This window comes from Toxorhynchites rutilus, chromosome 1 (genome assembly GCF_029784135.1).
Source record: "Toxorhynchites rutilus septentrionalis strain SRP chromosome 1, ASM2978413v1, whole genome shotgun sequence".
NCBI classification, from domain to species: domain Eukaryota; kingdom Metazoa; phylum Arthropoda; class Insecta; order Diptera; family Culicidae; genus Toxorhynchites; species Toxorhynchites rutilus.
In genome coordinates this window covers 149,560,582-149,580,112 of record NC_073744.1, presented here as the reverse complement: position 1 = coordinate 149,580,112, position 19,531 = coordinate 149,560,582, and the positions used below count along the sequence as shown (strand labels likewise).

General features: G+C 37.0%; 1 protein-coding gene across 7 annotated transcripts in view; it reads right to left on the bottom strand.

Annotated features, from left to right (window-relative positions):
* Positions 1–19,531, bottom strand: part of LOC129763540 (armadillo segment polarity protein) — an 83,355-nt gene that overhangs the window by 61,256 nt on the left and 2,568 nt on the right. For 6 of the 7 annotated variants that reach the window (XM_055762721.1, XM_055762722.1, XM_055762715.1 and 3 more), the window contains exon 2: positions 14,270–14,330. In XM_055762721.1, the coding sequence (XP_055618696.1) occupies positions 14,270–14,300 (31 nt within the window). In that variant the 5' untranslated portion in view covers positions 14,301–14,330. Of the gene's footprint in view, positions 1–3,033; positions 3,171–14,269; positions 14,331–19,531 lie in introns of those variants that run through there. The other variant, XM_055762719.1, reaches the window with a different exon arrangement.

The window sequence follows — 19,531 nt, the reverse complement described above, 5'->3', positions numbered from 1 at the left end:
CGATGGCGGAAAACTGTAGATTTCAAATATCATTTCCTGAAGCTGAAATTTGTAGTCTCAAACTTCAGATTGAAAATTGAAATATCGAATTCTGAATACCAAATCTAAAATACTCAATTTCGAATTTTCAATCCTTTAAATTTTATATTTCAAGCCTATGTTTTAATTATAAATTTAATTAAAAACAAATTAATTTAATAAATTATAAAATTTTTTAATTTCAAGTTCTAATTCCGAAATTTCATTATCTCACATTCTATTCTTGCCCATCTTGCATTGTGCTCCCCAAGGGTTCGGCAAGTGAGCCAGCAGCTACCACATTTACACACATTTTCTATCTCACTCTCATTCTCAAATAGTTCCCTCTCCGGAAAAGCTGCCAGTCCTTCCTTAAGAGAATCACATTCATTAATTCTAATTAGATTCCTGATGGAGCTGAAGAAAAGATGAAAAACAGAGAGACACTGGTGCTATTCGATTATAAGCTCTAAAGAAGTTAAGTAGGATTAATGTATGGATATAAAAAAAAGTAATATTATACAAAGAGTAATAAAGAACTTAGCTGGGGTCGTTGTCAACTGATCATTCCTGCAATCCACCCTATAGTGATACCTGCACTATCGAACACACAGGCACATACTTCGCCCTAGCAATGATAAAAAAAAGAACATACACACATACACACAAATGGAAACAGTCCGATAAAGCCAAACGAAATCTTCGCGTCTTCGCATCACAAACAATTGCTTCATTCGGAGATCATTAACTTTTAACTGCTTCAGTGAATCCTAAACACACTCGCGAATTTATGGCCAGCCGCTAGAATCATACTCAACGATCAACAGAGAAAAACGCGTTCGAACATGTCTGACGAAGCTAGGAGAACCTCTACAATAAAAAAAAAATTGTCTTTTTCTTACTACAGCATAGTGAATGTTAATTTCAAAATACCGCTCATACTGTCGTTGAAGTCCATTTAACTTTGAAGTTGTAAGGATTAAAAATACTTAAAGGAACCATCGATACGTTTTGGTGTAGGATTGTGTCTTCCAGGTATATATTGAGAACACAAATTGAAAATCTAAATATTGGACGCGTCACGTAAATCCAATTTTGAGGGGTTATAGAACAACCTTTCCCTGATGGTTCTACGATAAATTCATCAAACGACTCGGACGATCTATTACAATTTCTATCATATTTTTTTCAATATTTCGTTTGAAAAGTAGAGTTGACATGAGAACTTCTAATTCCTCATACATTTGTACATTAGAAGACGATTCGAAGATCGATCTATTCCGTGTTAGGAAAAAGCATTGCGGTCTACACAAATGAAACAGCCGACCAGGTTGGGGATTATGACAGTCAGAACATTGAAGACTACTTTCTTGGAGATAAAAAAAATAATTCCATTTGCGGCTGTTGATAAGTTGGCTAATGTTATAAAACGTTCGACCTTGGATCAAAATCTTTGCCAATGATAAGACTAGGCCTTACAAAGGCTGCTTATTTCGTTCGTGGAGTATTGGCAGCGAATTATCACGAGGAGGTAATAGAAAAATAAAAATAAAAATTCGGATTCCTCAATCATGATTGATGAGTCTACCAACTTCGCACTCATAAAAACAGCTATTGTCGTTTGCATTTTTATCGAAAAAAAGTTTCGGGTAAAAAATTTGTTCTCGGGATCGACTGAGTTGCACAATGCGGATCACTCGAATTTGGATCTCGAACCATTAAAAATACTTTGGAAGTCCGTAAACAGATGGTTCTCACTATAATCCGTCGTTAAACGCCGCGGAGTTCAACGAACTGAAACTGTTTTTCAATTTCCAAGTCAACTACGACCGAAAGCAAACTACGAAACGAATTTTTAATCATTCCAACGACTCGATGATACCACAATAGATCAAATTAATAGTCACAGTGGTTTAATGCTCCTACAGAAGAAATCAATTTTTTTAAACTACGTTTTGCCTTTGATTGATTAGTTGAACGAAACATTGCAAACTGAAACACTTAAATTCGTTCAGATTAATGCGAACCCCGGAACACTTTGTCTCGATCTTGATGAAAGAAAAAAACGATAACAACCCTGTAACATTTTTCAATGATTGACTATTGAACATAGACAGCATAAAAAATTAATGAGTACTGATCCTTTCTACCACTTCATAATAGCATTGGAATAAAACACTGATAAATTGTGTTGATTGCCTCGTATTAAATTACTTTCATTTGCAACAAAATTCGTCGCTATCTTTATTTGAACATGAACTGCGGCATATGGCTACTTCGACTGGCTTTGAGGAATCAGGTTATCGGCGTAGACCAGAAACCTCAGATAGAAGTAATTTCAGGGAAAAGAAATCTTCAACGTGAACGTTTAGTGCGTTATTCAAATCTCAACTATGTTCAGTATAAACGTATTCTGATGATGTAATATGTAAGTTCGTGATATACATCCTCCTAAAGGCATTCATTTTCAAGATATTTCAAATTTAAGTTTAACACATTCAGAAAACTAAATATTTGTACCAGTAATCATATTTGTCATATTGTTCCATTCGGTTACTCACTGTTTGTATTCTTCATGTGACACTGAAGAAATTAATATGTTTTTTGAACAATCGCTATCAACTATTTAAATAGTTGATTTTTAAATACCTGAATGCAACACTTACGAGAAAGCCAAAAAATTGAAGTGTCTCAGATTCTGGAAGCTCATATTCTAATAATTATTTTGAGCGGCATTAGCAACTATTGCAACTTCGCCATCCTTTAACCTATTTTTTGAGTGAACAAAAAAGTTGCCATTTCAAATGATTATAAGCTTAACTGCAAATACCTCAGACCTAATACATATCACCGGCTCCTCGAATCAGTCCGGGTACTATTTTAAGTGTTGTTTTTTTCAGCTACACTACGGGTCTGTAGGATTTTTCTGAAGTCTATTATTTCAGTCAGGATATTGGTACAACCTAGAATTGGAAGCTACGTAGTAGTAATATATTACAGTTGCAGACCACTAACCTCCAGTTAACAACAAACAATCTGTTTATCGTAGCTCTCAAGTTACCAATGGACCTTACAAAGAAATGGACGAAAAACCTCACATTCGGTTCATGACCATTACACAGTATTTCCATCCATCTGGCAACATGGGATTTGTACAAACCATAACTTCAGCGAAAATCCACTTAAGAAAATGGGGTAGCTATGGCTCTGACTCCCACGCTAGCAACGTCTGCCACTTATTTGAGACAAGACCAGCATATCCGACAGTTTGCATACATACAAATCACCATACGCATACATCACAACTCAGAAACTTTCCTCTGCGTCGAAAGCGGTTGGATTTGCGGAGAATTTTAGGATGGGGATGAGCCGTCCACAACACATTTTGCCCATCGTATCACATTATATCACCACGGTTTTCGCCAGTTTTACAGGGATGCATACCTTCTTCCTCCCTCGCACTATGCACTAGCAGAACAAGCAGAAAAAAAACTCTGTCGAGGAGAAGAAGTGATTCTTCCTTATGCGACGAAAGGGCTGGCTGCCCGCTGGCTGGCAACTCCAATCGCGTTCGGCTATTGGACACTTTCTGCACACGCCACGGCGCGCGTGTTGACTTTCGCGCGAGCGTTAATATCAAGGCAGGCAAAAAAAAACCGAGAGCGGGAGAAAAAATGTCCCTCGCGAAGACGCGACAAAGTACTTGTTCTAGTTGTCGCGGCCACACAGAAAAAAATCGTCAATAGCGTCGCGTACCCGCCGCTAACAATACTGTTGTTCGTTTTCTCCGCCACTGACTCAAGTGTGCACTTGCTGCGACAAATTTTTCTCTTGCTTTTCTTCTGTTAAAACTTTCCAACCAGAGCACGCGAAAAAAAATCTCTATATCCTTATGCAACGCTTGGATTGCACTCTCACTACCCGCCCGGACACACGGATACACGGACGGAATCTCGACCAGGAGATCCTGCAGCAGCGAACAAAGTAAAAGTGGACCTCGATGGCTGCGACGACACGAGTCCCCTGGTTTTGGTTGACCCCGGCTGGATGATGCCGTGCGCTATCGGGCACGCGCAGGGATACGCCATTTTCCACAACCCCTGGCAGGGAAGCAAGGGGAAGCAAGGATGCAGCCACGGGTTTGTTATGTGCGAGGGCGGGATGCAGACTCCACCTTCCGTGGACGGGGCGTGTGCGCCTGTTGGTGTCGACGCAGTATCACTTCTGCTGGCTGTGCGCTTTTTAGAGGAGAAAATTTCCCCAGTCAGCGCAAAGAATCGCTGGCAATGGGAGAGGGCTGGGTTTCGGTGGCGAAGGTGCGGGAAAATGGACGAGATCAAAGAATTGTGAGCTAGGCGAAGCTGGGGAAGGGACGATCTGCGGGGTCCAGACAGCACAATGTGATAATTTTTCGTAATTCCACGCAACAGGGGGTTGGCTGCCTTATTGAATTGGAAGCGAAGAGTCAACGCACAATTGGCTTCTAAGTGGTCGAGGAACTCACGTTTTTATGAATTCTTCATACAAGTACATGTTTTTTATGCGTAACTTCATTTCAAATAGCACTAACATTCTAAGAGAAACTTCTCCCATTTAACGTAATATTTCTTGGGTCATTTTAATTAGTAACTAGTGACAAGTTCAAAGATACGCGTGTACCAGCGCATTTTTGGGTTGAAGGAAATATGAGTTTTCCACAGCATTTGGAATTTTTTGGACTCAAGTGTAACTTTTGAAAAGGGCGTATCGATTTTAGTAAGAGAAATCTTTGATAATTTATATCTCGAAAAATATGAGTCATACCGAAACAGTGTCTTGGAAAAAGTTATTGAATATTGATGTTAAAACGTGAAAAAATATACACTGAGAAAAAAAAATTAGTATTCTTTACAAAAAATAAAAAAAAATTGCAATATCTTCTTCTTTTTATGTGGCACTATCGTTCCTAGAGGAACTTCGCCGTTTCAACGTAGTATTACTTGCGTCATTTTTATTAGTACTTAGTTGAGATTTCTATGCCAAATAACACGCCTTGAATGCATTCTGAGTGGCAAGTTCAAGAATACGCGTGGCCACAGTGCAAGACAGAAGCAATTTCTATGACGAAAAATTCCCCCGACCAGAACGGGAATCGAACCCGAGCCCCCGGCGTGTTACGTTTAAACCTAACAACTCGGCCACGGGAGCACTATCTCAAATACTTTCTTCTTAATTTTTTCATATAAAACAGAAGTCATGTAGAAAATTTAAAACATCAGTCCAAGATGGTAAAACTATTTTCGACAAACTTTCCTGATGTGATTTAAAACAAAAAAGCTTATTATCAATCTCCTTCTAAATGCAGCCATTGTCGAGATGTTTGAAAAAAACATTTCTAATTTATTGTCTTTTTCAATTTTATTTTTTTTTAATTTATACATATTTTTTAAATTTATTTTTAAATTTTTCGCATAAAAAAGAAGTCATGTAGAAGATTTTGAAACTGAGTCCAAGATGGTATTGAATTTTTATGAATTTTGGAAACCATTTTTAGGCACAAATTATGAATCCAGATGTGATTGAAAACGAAAAAGTTCTTTTTTAATTCCCTTCTAAATGCTGCCATTCTCGAGATATTTAAAAAAATATTTCTTATTTATTGTCTTTTTTTATAGTAAATAGGTTCTTTGGATATGTTTGTCGTGTTATACCGCCATGTTCATTAAATTTTATGAATTGGATTATAATTTTCAACAACTTTCCCAAATACATCATTATGGTAAAAATATTATGTTTAGTTACCCAACCCAACACCCAAACGGAATACAAACTTTCGTTCGAATCAAAAATAGTTTTTAACACTCCTATACTCGCGCATTGGTCTGTCAGACCGAGAAATCAATAATTCATTCATTTCTCAGAAAATATCAACACTACGACTTTGCGATTCTCTCTAGCTTCGTTATTCGTCGTTCATCATCGTTTAGCGTATCGCATGGTACAAAGGGGACATGTGCCACTTTTTTCACACTTTCGGTCTGACACACCGACGCGAGTATAGGAGTAACTTTTTTGGACAAGTGCCTTTTTTCGTATTCTAGAATATTGTTGAATGAAATGTATAAATTAATGTTAGTTAATGTATAAGTTAATGCATAAGATCATTACCGGACTATTCTTATTTGATTTCAGTCCTTTTTTTAACTGGATTGAACGGATCCATATATTAACTATTCGTCGATATATTCGTCGTTAGATTCATACGTTCAAAAGCAAAATATGAATGTTTGACTTTCGTATAGTTATTCACTAAATATAATGGTCATACATATACACACTTGTGAAAGAATTTCACTTGTGGAAGAATTGTAAACAGTAGAAACTAGAAACTAATCGGTAGCTTATGGTAATTTTTAACAGTTTCAGTTTCGGGGATATTTTTTTTCTAATGGACTATATCGACAAGAAAACAAGAAAAAGAAAAGGAAGTTCCTAGAAATCCTTTTATATCATCTTTTTATGCCCCATCTAAAAAAATGCATTACTTCTTAGTTTACCAAGAATACAGATACAAAAAATATTAGAAATATGCACACTTTATATTCCAGAACCTTTATCATCTGGTGATTATCTAGAAGGCCGTTATACATTCTTCTCTTTGATAATATACCCGAAAAATACGCAACAACTACATGAAATGTAAAAAATATGTTTACTTCGAGCATGCAGTTATGCTATGTTCCGATTCTAACTCCAATGAAACAACAATCGATTAATACGTTTTTATGTTATTTTATAGCTCTTTATACTTCCATGAATTATATTCAGTTGCTTACTTTTAATTAATAACAGTGAAAAATTCGAATTTCGTTAATTTTGTTGGAGTATCAAAAATTACTCTGTTTTGATGAGGCTGGATTAGATGACTATTAAAACATAATAAAGACGAAGAAAACACATTTTTAGGAGTTTTTTCATTCAATCATACCCTCTTCTTCAAATAAATGCCAATAAAGCCTGAAAAACACACAATGGCAACATTACAGAGCGGGGGTCTCCGTAGCCACATTGGTTGCGCGTTCGCTTAGTAAGCGATCGATCGTGAGTTCAAAACTCAGGGCCCCCATTGACCATCTTTGTGTTGTTACAGAATAACTACGTCCACGCAACAATCATCAGCGATGGAGATCGATCCACGGTCGAAATAAGATCGATTCATCCATACAACTACTCTGCTCTGCAAGAAACATCGGGCTGCTGTTCTATAAATAACTCAACAATGGATCAACGACTGTCTCCGCTGTCCAGTCTTAACTGGATAATGGAAGAACAGATAGAAAACTCTTACGCCTAAATGGCTACTGTGTAAATTTGTACCATTTGTAATGGTATAGAAGGGAATACTCTAACGCCGAAAAATGGCAACTGTGTAATGTGCTAATTATAGATATGATAAATATGTGACATGTAAACGATTAAAATTCGGCTCTGTTACAGCTAAAATGCCAATGAGCCTAAAATAAACAAAAGGGATAAAAAAAAACATTACAGAGAATTTTAATTTTCGGTCTGTGACACCGTGCGCGAGTATACGTGTTATGATTTTGCACGCGAGTATAGGAGGGTTAAAATCTGTATTATACCGTTCTGAATCATATTTCGGACGCTTAAGGCATATGATGTAGAAAAGAGATCTCAACATTATGCACAGGTATTATTTGGATGATATTTTTAAAAAAATAGTTCAATATGCTTTAAAGCTTTCTACTCTGGTCCTATTTGATTGAAAACATAAAAACATTATCGAATAGAATGCTTTTCAAATGAAGCGAATAAGAATCAAACTTCGGACACCATTTATAAAAAAAAATCAAATTTCGGCCAGATTGAATTCAAATTTCGGACACTTTATTTTGTAATTTTTTGAACGAAAATTACATTACACTTAATTATATTTTACAGTCGACTGCGAAACACTTACCAAGCAATCACAGTAACCTGATAACGATGATAAGAACTGATGAAACACGAAAGAAATTTAAATTTTGATGAAAAGGTGAATTCTACGTGCTCAAGCTAAGCAAACGTCGAACACAAGCGATAATGAGTGGATTTTGGATTTTGGATGGTTTTTTTTCCAAACTATGTAATAATTCAAATGTAATTCTCAAATAAAGTGATAGTGAAACCAAGGGATTACTCTAAAGAAGCAATTGTGATATTAATTTTATAGTTATATCATCAGTGCATCAAACATTTCAACATTTCAAGATATTAGAACAGTGTCCGAAATATGATTCAGAACGGTAGTTCGATTTCATTTGGAATTGCACCATTACGATCTTTTTCTTTTTCCTGTTGGGTACATTTTCCACTACGACCAGTTATTTCATCTATTGTGGCGAAATTTCGATAGGTATAATTCAAACCACCTAGCCATTAGAATCACATGAAAAAGAATGGATTGTAGCAATATTGTTTCATAGGCAAAAATATTGACAAAAATATATAGCTCAATTGAGACATTTTGGTTTACCGTGGGAGATTTAGTTTCTTGTTTGAGTACTTGTAATAACATCCCTATCACACCGAGCAAAATTACGTATTTTGTAAATCGAGATAATCTCTTACCAAGCTTGAACTTCATGTGTTGTAAATGGCATATATTTAGGCGTCTATAAAACGTTTCCCAAAGGAAAATATCAGGGACACAAACCAAAACAAAATAATCCTCTGAAGATATGCGACAAGCAAACGAAACAACTCGATAAATTCTGACATCGCCTTTGCTCGGTATCTATAATAGTAAAATAGAGCTAACGAGCAAAATTCTTATCGACTCGATTTATATAGTAGGGCCCAATATTATTTGTGAGTATATTATTCAACAGTTTACAAATTACTAGTTTTTTTAGATGTTCCCAATTCTGTCCTTTTGAAAAGTCACAACTAAAAGTGATCGGCGTTAAGTTAAAGCGGATCAAGTGACATTTTATTAATTTCGAGATAAACTAAATCAAAGTTTGTAAAAGTTGTAAGAAACAACTGTATTCTTCCACATTTGAAAGCTTTTTTGCTTTTTTTTCTTCAAGGTTTGTGGATACCCCTCAACAATATATACACAGTAGGGGGGCGATTGATGTATGGAAAAAAAATCATCATCGAATTTCAAAAACCGACCATGTACAATTTGTTTATTGGTCCAAAAAATGACCTGTGCAAAGTTTCAGCTCAATCGGACATGATTTAGGGGTGCCTCGAAGCGCTCAAAGTTTTAATTTTTTGATCCTCGAAAATCTTCCAGGAAAAAAAGGAAATTTGGAAAATGGTTTTTTTACGATGCCAAATGACTTAAAAATGCATAAAACGTCTAGATCTGGCGTCATAAAAAAAAAATTTTGGGACTTGTGGGTGTAAAGATATTGGCCATTGAAGCAACTTTACACACTTGAAACTTGAAAAGACACAAATAGGACAAAGTTTTTTTTTTCTTAAATTTCTACAAAATTTTCTAACTCAAAAACAGTAAGACCTGCAAAGAATAAAATGTGTTTAAATCTTTATTGTTTAAGTCTTCATTCCGAGAATTTACGCCCAAAAATGCTACGAGTAAAACTATTCTAGTGTAGAGACACGAATTTCGGACGTTTTCTCGAGCTCCGTAAAAATAAAACAAAAAATATTGTTACTAGCCATTATATCATTATTTGTCCATCCATCTTCTAGCAATAAAACAAAAATTGAACGGAGATAAAACAAATATTCATAACTAGAATAGTTACAAGCTGATAAAGTGGGGGGTTCAAATAAAAGTTATACCATGGCGTACACGATTTCAGCCGTTCTGGTTATTTGAAACAAATAAATCGAACAGATTCTAAATCAGTAAAGATGCCGCTATCGCATAAAACTCGGACAAGTCAAAAACATCTTTTTTGACAAAATGGCGGCCGTTTGAAAAAATAATGCGCTTTAAAACCTTTTTAGTTACGTTTCCCGATTTTACGAAAATAGTAAAGTTAAAAATATATATATCATTTTTTAGTGGTTCATGCGATAGAAAGATGCATGCAGATTGTATTCATATAAGTTTTAAAAAAAATAGTTTCGAGAAAAACGCGTTTGAAGTTCACTGTTATGGCCGTAACAGGTTAGATACCGCATCACTCAAAAGTCTCTAACTCGGCAAATAATAATATTTTAGAAAAGTCCTTTCTAAGGTATATTCTTGAATGCCTAAACTACAGAAATATGAAGAAAAAAAAAGATTTTTTTTTCAATTTTCTAGACTAGAATACTGCCATAAGAGATAGGAATGTTGACGTCTTCGACGTCTTCGAAGTCCATATTCTAACATTACCCAAAGTTTTACCGAATACTCTATTCTCCAATCTTGTTATTAAATAAAAATAGGGATAAGTTGTAATTTTTTCAAAGAAAATATGGAAATGTTCTTGTTCTTGTTGTTCTTTTTCCCTGTAAAAGTGTCAGTCTTCCGATGTATGGATAACTCGTTGGTTATTGTATGGGCTATTCCGTATATATATTTTTTTGTGAATTAAAAAAAAAGTTTTTTGAGAAAAATTCCCTTTCCCAAAAACAGTATAATATTTTTAGATTTTAATTATGCAAAGTACAGGGTCTTTCAGATTAAAAGCTCACGCAACAAATTTTAATAACTTCTACAAAAGTGAACCGATTTTTATTTTTAAAAAACCAAAATAAAACTTATTTTAGGACATTTTCGATCAACCCTTTTTTCAATAACGCGTTTTAAACGATGAGCAAAATCCTTCATGCACAACTCTAACATTACGACTTCGATGCTATTGAAAATCCGAGTTATTTCTTCTTTAAATTCCTGCAAATTTTGTGGGTTGTTAGTCAGCCACAAAATTTGGAGGAATTTAAAGAAGAAAGCAATCATTTACCCCCAGAAGAAGTAATCGACGACGAGAAATGTTGAAACTCTTACCATAAGAGGACAAAGTTTCATTAAGGCTTCGGCTGCTCGAGTAATACGATTTCACTGAAATACACGTTCTTGTAAATTGTACATCATGCCACTAAAAACCATCCGATCAGACTGAACGAGTAGCCGAACATTATCTTCCCGAAGTGGGGACCATCGGCGGAGCGGAAAAAAATCATAAGGAGATATTCGATTTTATTTTTTGCGTGAGCGTTTAATCTGAAAGGCCCTGTAGATTAAATTAACAATGTCTTTACACCCACAACGTTTCACGGCAATCTGAGATGGTGCTGCCAACTCTCAAGACAAGGCAAGGGGGTCGAGGTTGCGTTACTTTTTGTGTATTAGAGATAGGAAATTGCGTTACTTAGGTGGAAGGGGGTCCAAAATTCGGATGTTTAGCGTTACGTAATTTGAGCACAACGCCTTAAACGCCTACCCTTAGGCGAAAAATTTCTGTTTTTAATTTTTCGAGGTGTCGATGCCAAAGAAACCCTGGCTGTTTGTACAGTTTTTAGGCAGCCAAGACTATTCTACATAGCACATCTTTTCTCGATTTTGAAATGTATTGTTTTTTTGTTTTTTTGTCGATATTGTCGAATATTTACTACCAATATTAATTTTACTTTTGAACCAATTAACCGACTTTCGATCCTCCACTAGCGAAAAAATGTATTCAGATGGATTTTCTCGGAAACATACGAAACTGCAAACCAGATAATTACCACGAGGTGACACCTTCAAAACTGTTTTTATGATTTGTGCGGTGGTGCCGATACAAAAAGAGTTCATCATTTTACAAGATTTTTGGAAAGTTGATATCTTTTTATTATAAAAAATTCTGTACAAATCAATGTTTTCCTGTAATTGAGATATATATTCTTTTTCCAAATTAGCTCATAGTTTTTATTCAAAGAATTTATATTTCTACAATAGGAAGACATAGACATAGCTTTCTGACATATCAAAGTATTATGTAGAAAAATCAGCTCGCAAAAAAATCAAGTAAAAATCTAGGGTTATTTCGGCCCGGCACCATACAAATCATTTTAAAACGTTTGTTTGAACATTTCGCCTAGGAGTAGACATCTGGCATGCAGTTCTATATTTTTCCTTGAACGTTAATCTTAATCTAAATAAAGAAATTTAGATGATTTTCTAGTAAAAATATAAGAAAATAAGTAAAATAAATAAATTAAAAATCAAAAATCGATCAAGCGGTTCAAATGCTGGAAATTTTTTAAATGGATATGCACAGAATTCTTTTTTTACGTGTAATTTCGAGCAAATCAAGTAAAAAAATCGTGTAATTTCGAAAGAATCGCGTAATTTCGAGTGAAAGAAAAAATCCAAATCTACTGAGCTAATCCTGTCTGATATTTCCAAAACTAGACAAACTGTTATGGTCTCGTTGGGCTCGATATCTCAAAAACTGAAAAAAATCATTTGTTTTCATGTTTTCCAAAACCAGACATTTGAAATGCTGTGTTTTTCAAAAAAAAATCCATCGAACATCTTTAGTTTTATGGTTTTCTGGTTGATCGATTCAAAACCTAAGAATTTTATAACATGTATATTTTCACTAAAGTCGACCAAAAATCTGATTGTTTGGACCACTCTAAGTGTTCAATGAAAAATAGAGGAATAATGAACTCACGAAAAAGTAAAATTAAAGAACAAAAATGCTTGACGCAAAATGTTCAAGTATAAACAGACCAAGACTTAATTTATACAACTTGTTCCCTATTTTTTTGAATGAAAATTTGTAATCGTCAACCACTTGTTGATCACTACTGGAAATGATACATGGTAAACTACCTTGCGTGAATGCTCCGATGCACTCGGACTTCAGGAATTTGAATCAGTGCTTGAACATGTTTGTAGGTATCGTAAACTAGTAAAAAAAATCGCAAAGAACATTACATGACCAATAACGACAATCTGCTTCCTACACACTTACACACAATAGGGCGCTTGCAACGTGCATATGTATTAGTGATCTGTTGGGCAGGCAAAAGAGATCACTGCATAGGATTCATATGGATCGACAAGATTGAGCTTTGTTTAAATAATTATTTTAGCGAAATAGTTACAAAAATTACGCGCTACTCAATATTAATAACATACGAGCATATGTGTTTTTTAATAGAAAAATTTACTTTTAACGTCAAAGCCACACACACTGAGAAAATTTGAAATTTCTGTTATTGCTATGATCCAAATCCTCTCACGCAGAGATAACGAGTTCAATTCTCACTACCGACAGTCTTCCAAAAATGGAAGTAAAAGTGACGATCAAGCCGAAATGTGTTGAAAGTCACTATAATAGAGAAAAAAATTATCCAAATCAATGGAATCAGATTCAAAAAGTTGCACAGGAACAGTGCAAACTGCACATTGCGATTGTATAGCCGGATTAGGTGAATATGTTCACATGTAGGCTTTGTGCTTTTTGCCCTGGAATGTAGGTCTCGTGAAGAAGTAGACTATAATGAACATTCGTGTGCAGATATCCTTAAACGGTGATTAGTTCCGCCAAAAAAGCGGTTGATTATGTTGAAATTTAGGACACACTCAGCCTGAAAGATCAACCAACCCTCAGTTCTGATTTCCGGGTACCTGAATAATCTGCGGAGAAGTAAAATATGTTTATAAGCAAATTGATCGGGAACAGAGAAAATCCTTTAATTAGCTAATTCATGGAAAATACAAGGAAGCATTTGAACGTGAGCTCGAGCCTTTATGAGTTTAATCTAGGTCCGAACATGTTGATAATCCTTTCCTACCAATTTTTCGATTCATATCTAGTGGAAAATAAGCTCAATGAACATCGCGGAATAGGCGCTAGTAAATTAAGTAATATGCGTATCACAAAAACCCTTGTACATGAAATAGCTTGCCTAACTGTTTCACAAAGTTCATGTTAGTTCTATGAAATATTTCACGCTAGTAGAAAGGCCGCAACTATATTTAAATCATCTACAAGAACGCCGATTGATAATGAATCCGCTTCTGCTGCATAGAAACTACGAATGTAAACAATCGATGTGTACCCAATACATGCTCTGTATGTATGCTCTGTGTAGCAAGAGCCCTATTCATGGATCATATGTAGATCATAATGCAGTTATCTAATATTTGAATACTCATTAACCTTCTTCATCGTATTGTAAAGCCATAAATTCATACATCACAACGACACAAGCACTTCCCTTCAGACACCTCAACGCATATAATAACACAACCCCCCTTTTCTCAGGGCTCAAATAGAGACAAACAAGAGACTGTTTTTCTACTTACTTGTTCGATTTTGCGGCATTTGATAGCTCATGTTGGCATTCACGGGCGAAGAATTCCACACCTACACACAGAGAAAGAAAGGACGGGAGAAAAGAAAGAAAAAAGTACGTCTATTAAAACTCCTTTGCATAAATACACTCCAATAAGTCATCCTCTTCCGATGCGGCACCCGAAACCGAGCGTAGGTGGTAGGTAAACGGACATCACAAGAGAGTGAGGAAATATCCACTTCCATCACTCGGTTGTGTGCGATTCCCCCTATCCCCTTCAGTTGGTGGTGCATCATCATCATCATCGTTATTCCTTTTCTGATTGTGGCGGAGTTTTTTTTTATTGCTTTGAGCTGAAAATGGTTCGCTTTTCCTGTGACGCCGGTGGTGGATTGTGCAGCAGCAGCAAGTGCAAGCGAGGTCATCATCGGCTAAATACGGGCGCGTGCACATACACCTACTCACACTGCGAAGTTTTGGTAGAGGCGTGAGAATTTGCTGGCAGTGATTTACGTTAGTGTGAGGGAGGATAGGTAGAGAGACTAGAGGGCAAGAGATTGCCCGATGCAGACATACATGCAGGACAATTGTAAGGATGTCACTCGCCTGCAGTTTGTATTTGGTCGTTTTTCCTTCTTCTTGGGAGGGGAGGATGGATTTGATTTGAGCGCAAGAATGGTTCACGTGCCTCAAGTTGTGATTTTATTGTGTTTCATGAATCGTTGGATGAAGACATTCTAGGAAAACAAATTTACGCCGTTTGTAAACCAGTGATACATCCCCCGAGAAAAAAAAACACATTTCGTGCCACGTGTACCACTGTACAACGTTAAACTTGAGGTCAAGTTTGTTTACAGCGTCATTAAGAACAAGGTAGAAGCTTTTTTTTGCTCGGTAATTTTTGATATGATCTATTGGTCCAAGATTGATCCGAATGCTCAAAAATTTTAGTTTGTGAACAAATAAACGAAATGTCATGAAACTTAACACATAAGCTAGTGACAGATGAACCTCTCGAAATGAGTTTTGTTCATTTTTAGTGGCGCCATCTATTGAAAAATCCCGGGACTTTTCAGGCGGACTATAATTATTTGTGTAGTATTGTGTGAAATTTTGTGTTGCAAACAAAGTTTCTTGTGCTGCTGAAACGTTGAAAATGTTGCAGAATACATTTGATGACTCAACTATGTCAAAAAGTTGATGGGTTTAAGCCCAGGGGCACGGACGGTCAGTTGTTATTAGTTGTTATCAACGGCCAAGGTAAACAAATTCCTCTACCATCTCGAACTCGCCGTAGTCGATCACTACACTGCTACCAAGAAGAATGCTGTTGCGATCAGTCACTTCTGCTAACATGCATTTAGTCTTAGACGCATTGATCCCAAGCCCAATCAGCGGGTACACAAATAGGCTACCGACGCATGTGTTCTTCCGATTATGTCCACGTCGTCGACGAAGCAGATAAACTGACTAGATTTGTTGAAAATCGTGCCCCGCATGTTGAAGTCCGCTTTCCGCATAACACCTGCCGCGCCACGTTGAAGAGCAAACAGGTGAGTCCATCGCCTTGTCGAAGTACCCTGTTAGTTCCAAACGATTCCGATAGATCACCTGAGATCCGCACACCGTAATCGTTGACTGAATCAGTCCGCACACCGTCATCGTTGACTGAATCTTGTCAGCTTTCGGAGAAAACAGAATTCGTCCATGATTCTCCATAGCTGTCGTAGGTCGATTGTATCATATGCGGCCTTGAAGTCGACGAAGATGTGGTCTGTAGGAACCTGGTACTCGCGGCACTTTTGAAGGATCTGCCTTTGGGAACTTCCCACAAATTTACTTACTATTGGTGATAGACGACGAAAGAGGATCTGAGACAAAGTTTTGTAGGATTATGATTGCACGATAGTTCCCACAATCCAACTTGTCACCTTTTTTATAGATGGGACAGATTACTCAGTCCTTCCACTCCTCCGGTAGCTGTTCTGTGTCCCAGATCCTGACTATCAACCGTTGCATACACTCTACATGTTTTCCCGAACCTTCCTTTAAGAGCTCCGCTGCGAGGCCATCCTTACCAGCTGCTTTGTGGTTTTCTAGCCCATCGTCGGGGATGGTACGTCGTCGTTATTCACTGCACCAATGTACACTCTGTCCAACTTCTATAAGACCAGGTGATGATCTTGCTGATTTGTGTCATTGTAAACAAACAATGCTTCAATTTTTATTCTAGTGTGTAGGTATCGGTGACTATCATACACTGCATGATTTTCATATGTGTGTTTGTAAGCGCTGAGCTTAAACGAATGTTTTTGTATTTTTCAAGTGTCAAGTTTGTATAAGACCAGTTACATTTTCCGTTGTTTCAGTTGTTCTGATTAAAAAATCTGGAAAATGCCGAAGGAAAAAGTGCTCACGGAGAGAGAAGAAAGACAAATCGATGCATTTCACCAAGAAAATGTTGGTATCAGAGAAATTGCTCGTCGAATTGAACAATCCCATCAAGTAGTGCTCAATTTTTTGGCGAATCCTCAAGAATACGGTAAGAAGGAGAGAGCTCCACATAAATCAAAGCTCTCTGCCGGGATAAACGGAAAATAGTACAGCTTCGGATACATCAAAATCGCTTATGCAAATAAAGTAATATTTGAATTTAAATGTTTCTCGGATGAAAATTCGTCAAATTTTGGTAAAAAGTCCTGACATGAAGAGGGCTCAAAAGGTTAGAGCTCCTAATCTTACCCCATCTCACATCGGAAGATGTCTGAGTTTTGCCAAAGCTCATCTGAACCAACAGTGGGACATGGTATGTTATGACAAAGAATGTTTCCAAAAGCTATATACCATAACGAAAAGTTCTTCAATGTATGACTGACTTCACTGACGAAAAAAAGTTCAATTTGAATGGTCCTGATGGTTCCAACGGGTACTGGCGTGATTTACGGAAGGAGGAACAGTATTTTTCAACCAGGAATTTTGGTGGAGGCTCGTGCACGGTTTGGGCGGATTCTGTGCAACCGAAAAGCTCAAGATAGCTTTCACATCATTCAAGGATTACATACATGTTCTGGAATGCTTCCCACCGTTTTTACGTGGATATCCTCACAAAAATTCACATTCCAGCAAAACAATGGTACTATTTATACTAGCAAGGGAACTAAGCAATCGATTAAGGACCAAAAACTTGCTCTCCAGACTTGATTCCTGTTATATTGAAATGGTCTTATGGAAACTGGACAGCTAAAATTATCATATTTAAGCACAATAAATGAAGAAACAACTTTGAACGAAATTGACCTTAAATAACTTTTTTCTAAGCATTCTACAATGTATGAACGTATCCGGTTGAAATTCCAACTCCTGTCTAAGCGCTGTCCAGGTGTTTATCGTAGTGCTACCTCCACCTTTCGATCACCTCGCGTTCGTTCGTCAAGATGCCTCCTTCCTTGTTCCTGCACATTTCAGCCCGTGGCACAAAACCTTTGTGCGAGGAAGTTAGTTTCTTGAAGAACTTCCGCGATTTTCGAGAACGATAAAGTAGCTCCATCTCCTCGCACTCTTTCTCTTCCAGGCGGCACTCTTTTTTTACCGAAAGAGATGTGTTTGCTGCCTGCGCTTTATACTTATGACAGACATACAGCTGTACTAGCGTTGTATTTCGAAAATTGTATGTCTGTCACCATGTACAGCGCTAGAACCATGCAAGGAACTCGGTACAATCGTTGTACCTGTACCGACCTGTTTTACCGCTGTACATGGCTACAGTTGTACTGTGCGCAGCGCCATAGACGGTTGGTGGTGGGTAGCATGAACAAACTGAATCAAAGCACTTGGTAAACGTTCTTTTCATTGATTTTCTCTTAAGTTAATAACTCATATTGGAAGCTTTTTTGTAGTGTTTGATAGTTTGGACGTTAAATAAAAACCTTTTTTATTGAAATATGTGGTGAAAATTGGGAAAATTTCTGATTGTCAGTTTGACATACGGTACAATGTACAACCAAAGTATGTCTGTCATGGTACGATGGTACCTGTACAACGCAAGCACAGCTGTATGTCTGTCCCTGGTATTAGTCTGCATCGCTCCACGTTTTGTGGAGTCGCTCGTTGTAGCATGGCTGCGCGTTCAGAAATTCTTGCATTCATCTCGTTCAGAAACGCTTGGTACTCATCGTCAAACTATTCGTTTCGTTGTCCTCGTCAGTTTGACCATCGCCAGGTAGTGGTCTGAATCGATGTTAGCACCACGATAGGTTCGTATGGCCCTGTTCTTGGAGGCAGTGAAGTTGATAAGTCTTTTTAGTTGATTCGCGAATGGGCGCTGAACCTACCAATTACCGGTCTGAACTCCTCTTGGTGGACCTATGCATTCAAATCACCGGTGACAATTCTGATGTCATGTTTTGAGCAGCGATCGTATTAATGCTCTAGATGCGCGTACAATTCTTCTAGATGGGGGTTGTAGACGTTGATAATGCTGTTGTTGAAGAAGTGGCCTCGCATCCTCGCCAAACACCCATTTGTGCATCTTCCCCATCAAGATGAAAGCTATACCCATCTCGTGTGTGTTGCAGCAGCCATCATAAAACGAACGCACCATCGAACCTTTCAAGCGCGCCTCCTGCAGCGCTACGATGTTGACATTGTGGGCTCTCAATATTTCCGAAAGAATTGGGAACTCGCAAGAAAGTTGAGAGACTTGCAGTTCCATGTTCCAAGTTTTCAATTCCTAGTACGTGCTCTTTGCGTGGGTCTAGCCCGATTGTGCTGTTTCGAATTTCTTTATGAATTTTCCTGTGCGTCAGTAGGCCAAACTCGTCAACTACTATTACAGCCATTCCATACCAAACCGATATAGTGACTCTCAGATTTTCGTCAAAAGTGGTGATTTTGTTCTTTATCGCAAAACATTAGACCCGTATTTTTGTTATTTTTTTATTAGGGTGATCATTTCCATTTTAGGGTGGTCCGAAAAATCATTTTTTCCACATTCTTCCCAAAAATGACTTTTTTCAAAAATTCAGAACTTTTGAACTACTGAACCGATTTAGATGATCGATGTATCAGATTGAAATCAATCAGCTAATCTTTTATTTAAACATATTGAACCTTGGAAAAGAAATGGATTTTATTTTCGTAATTATTGATTGTAGTCGTTTTTTATTGTGGCTTTGGCTTTGGACTAGAGGGCGCCATATTTTTTATATTTTTTCTTGAAAGCTGAGAATTTTCTACATAACATACCTCGATATCAAAGATGTTATTTTTTCCG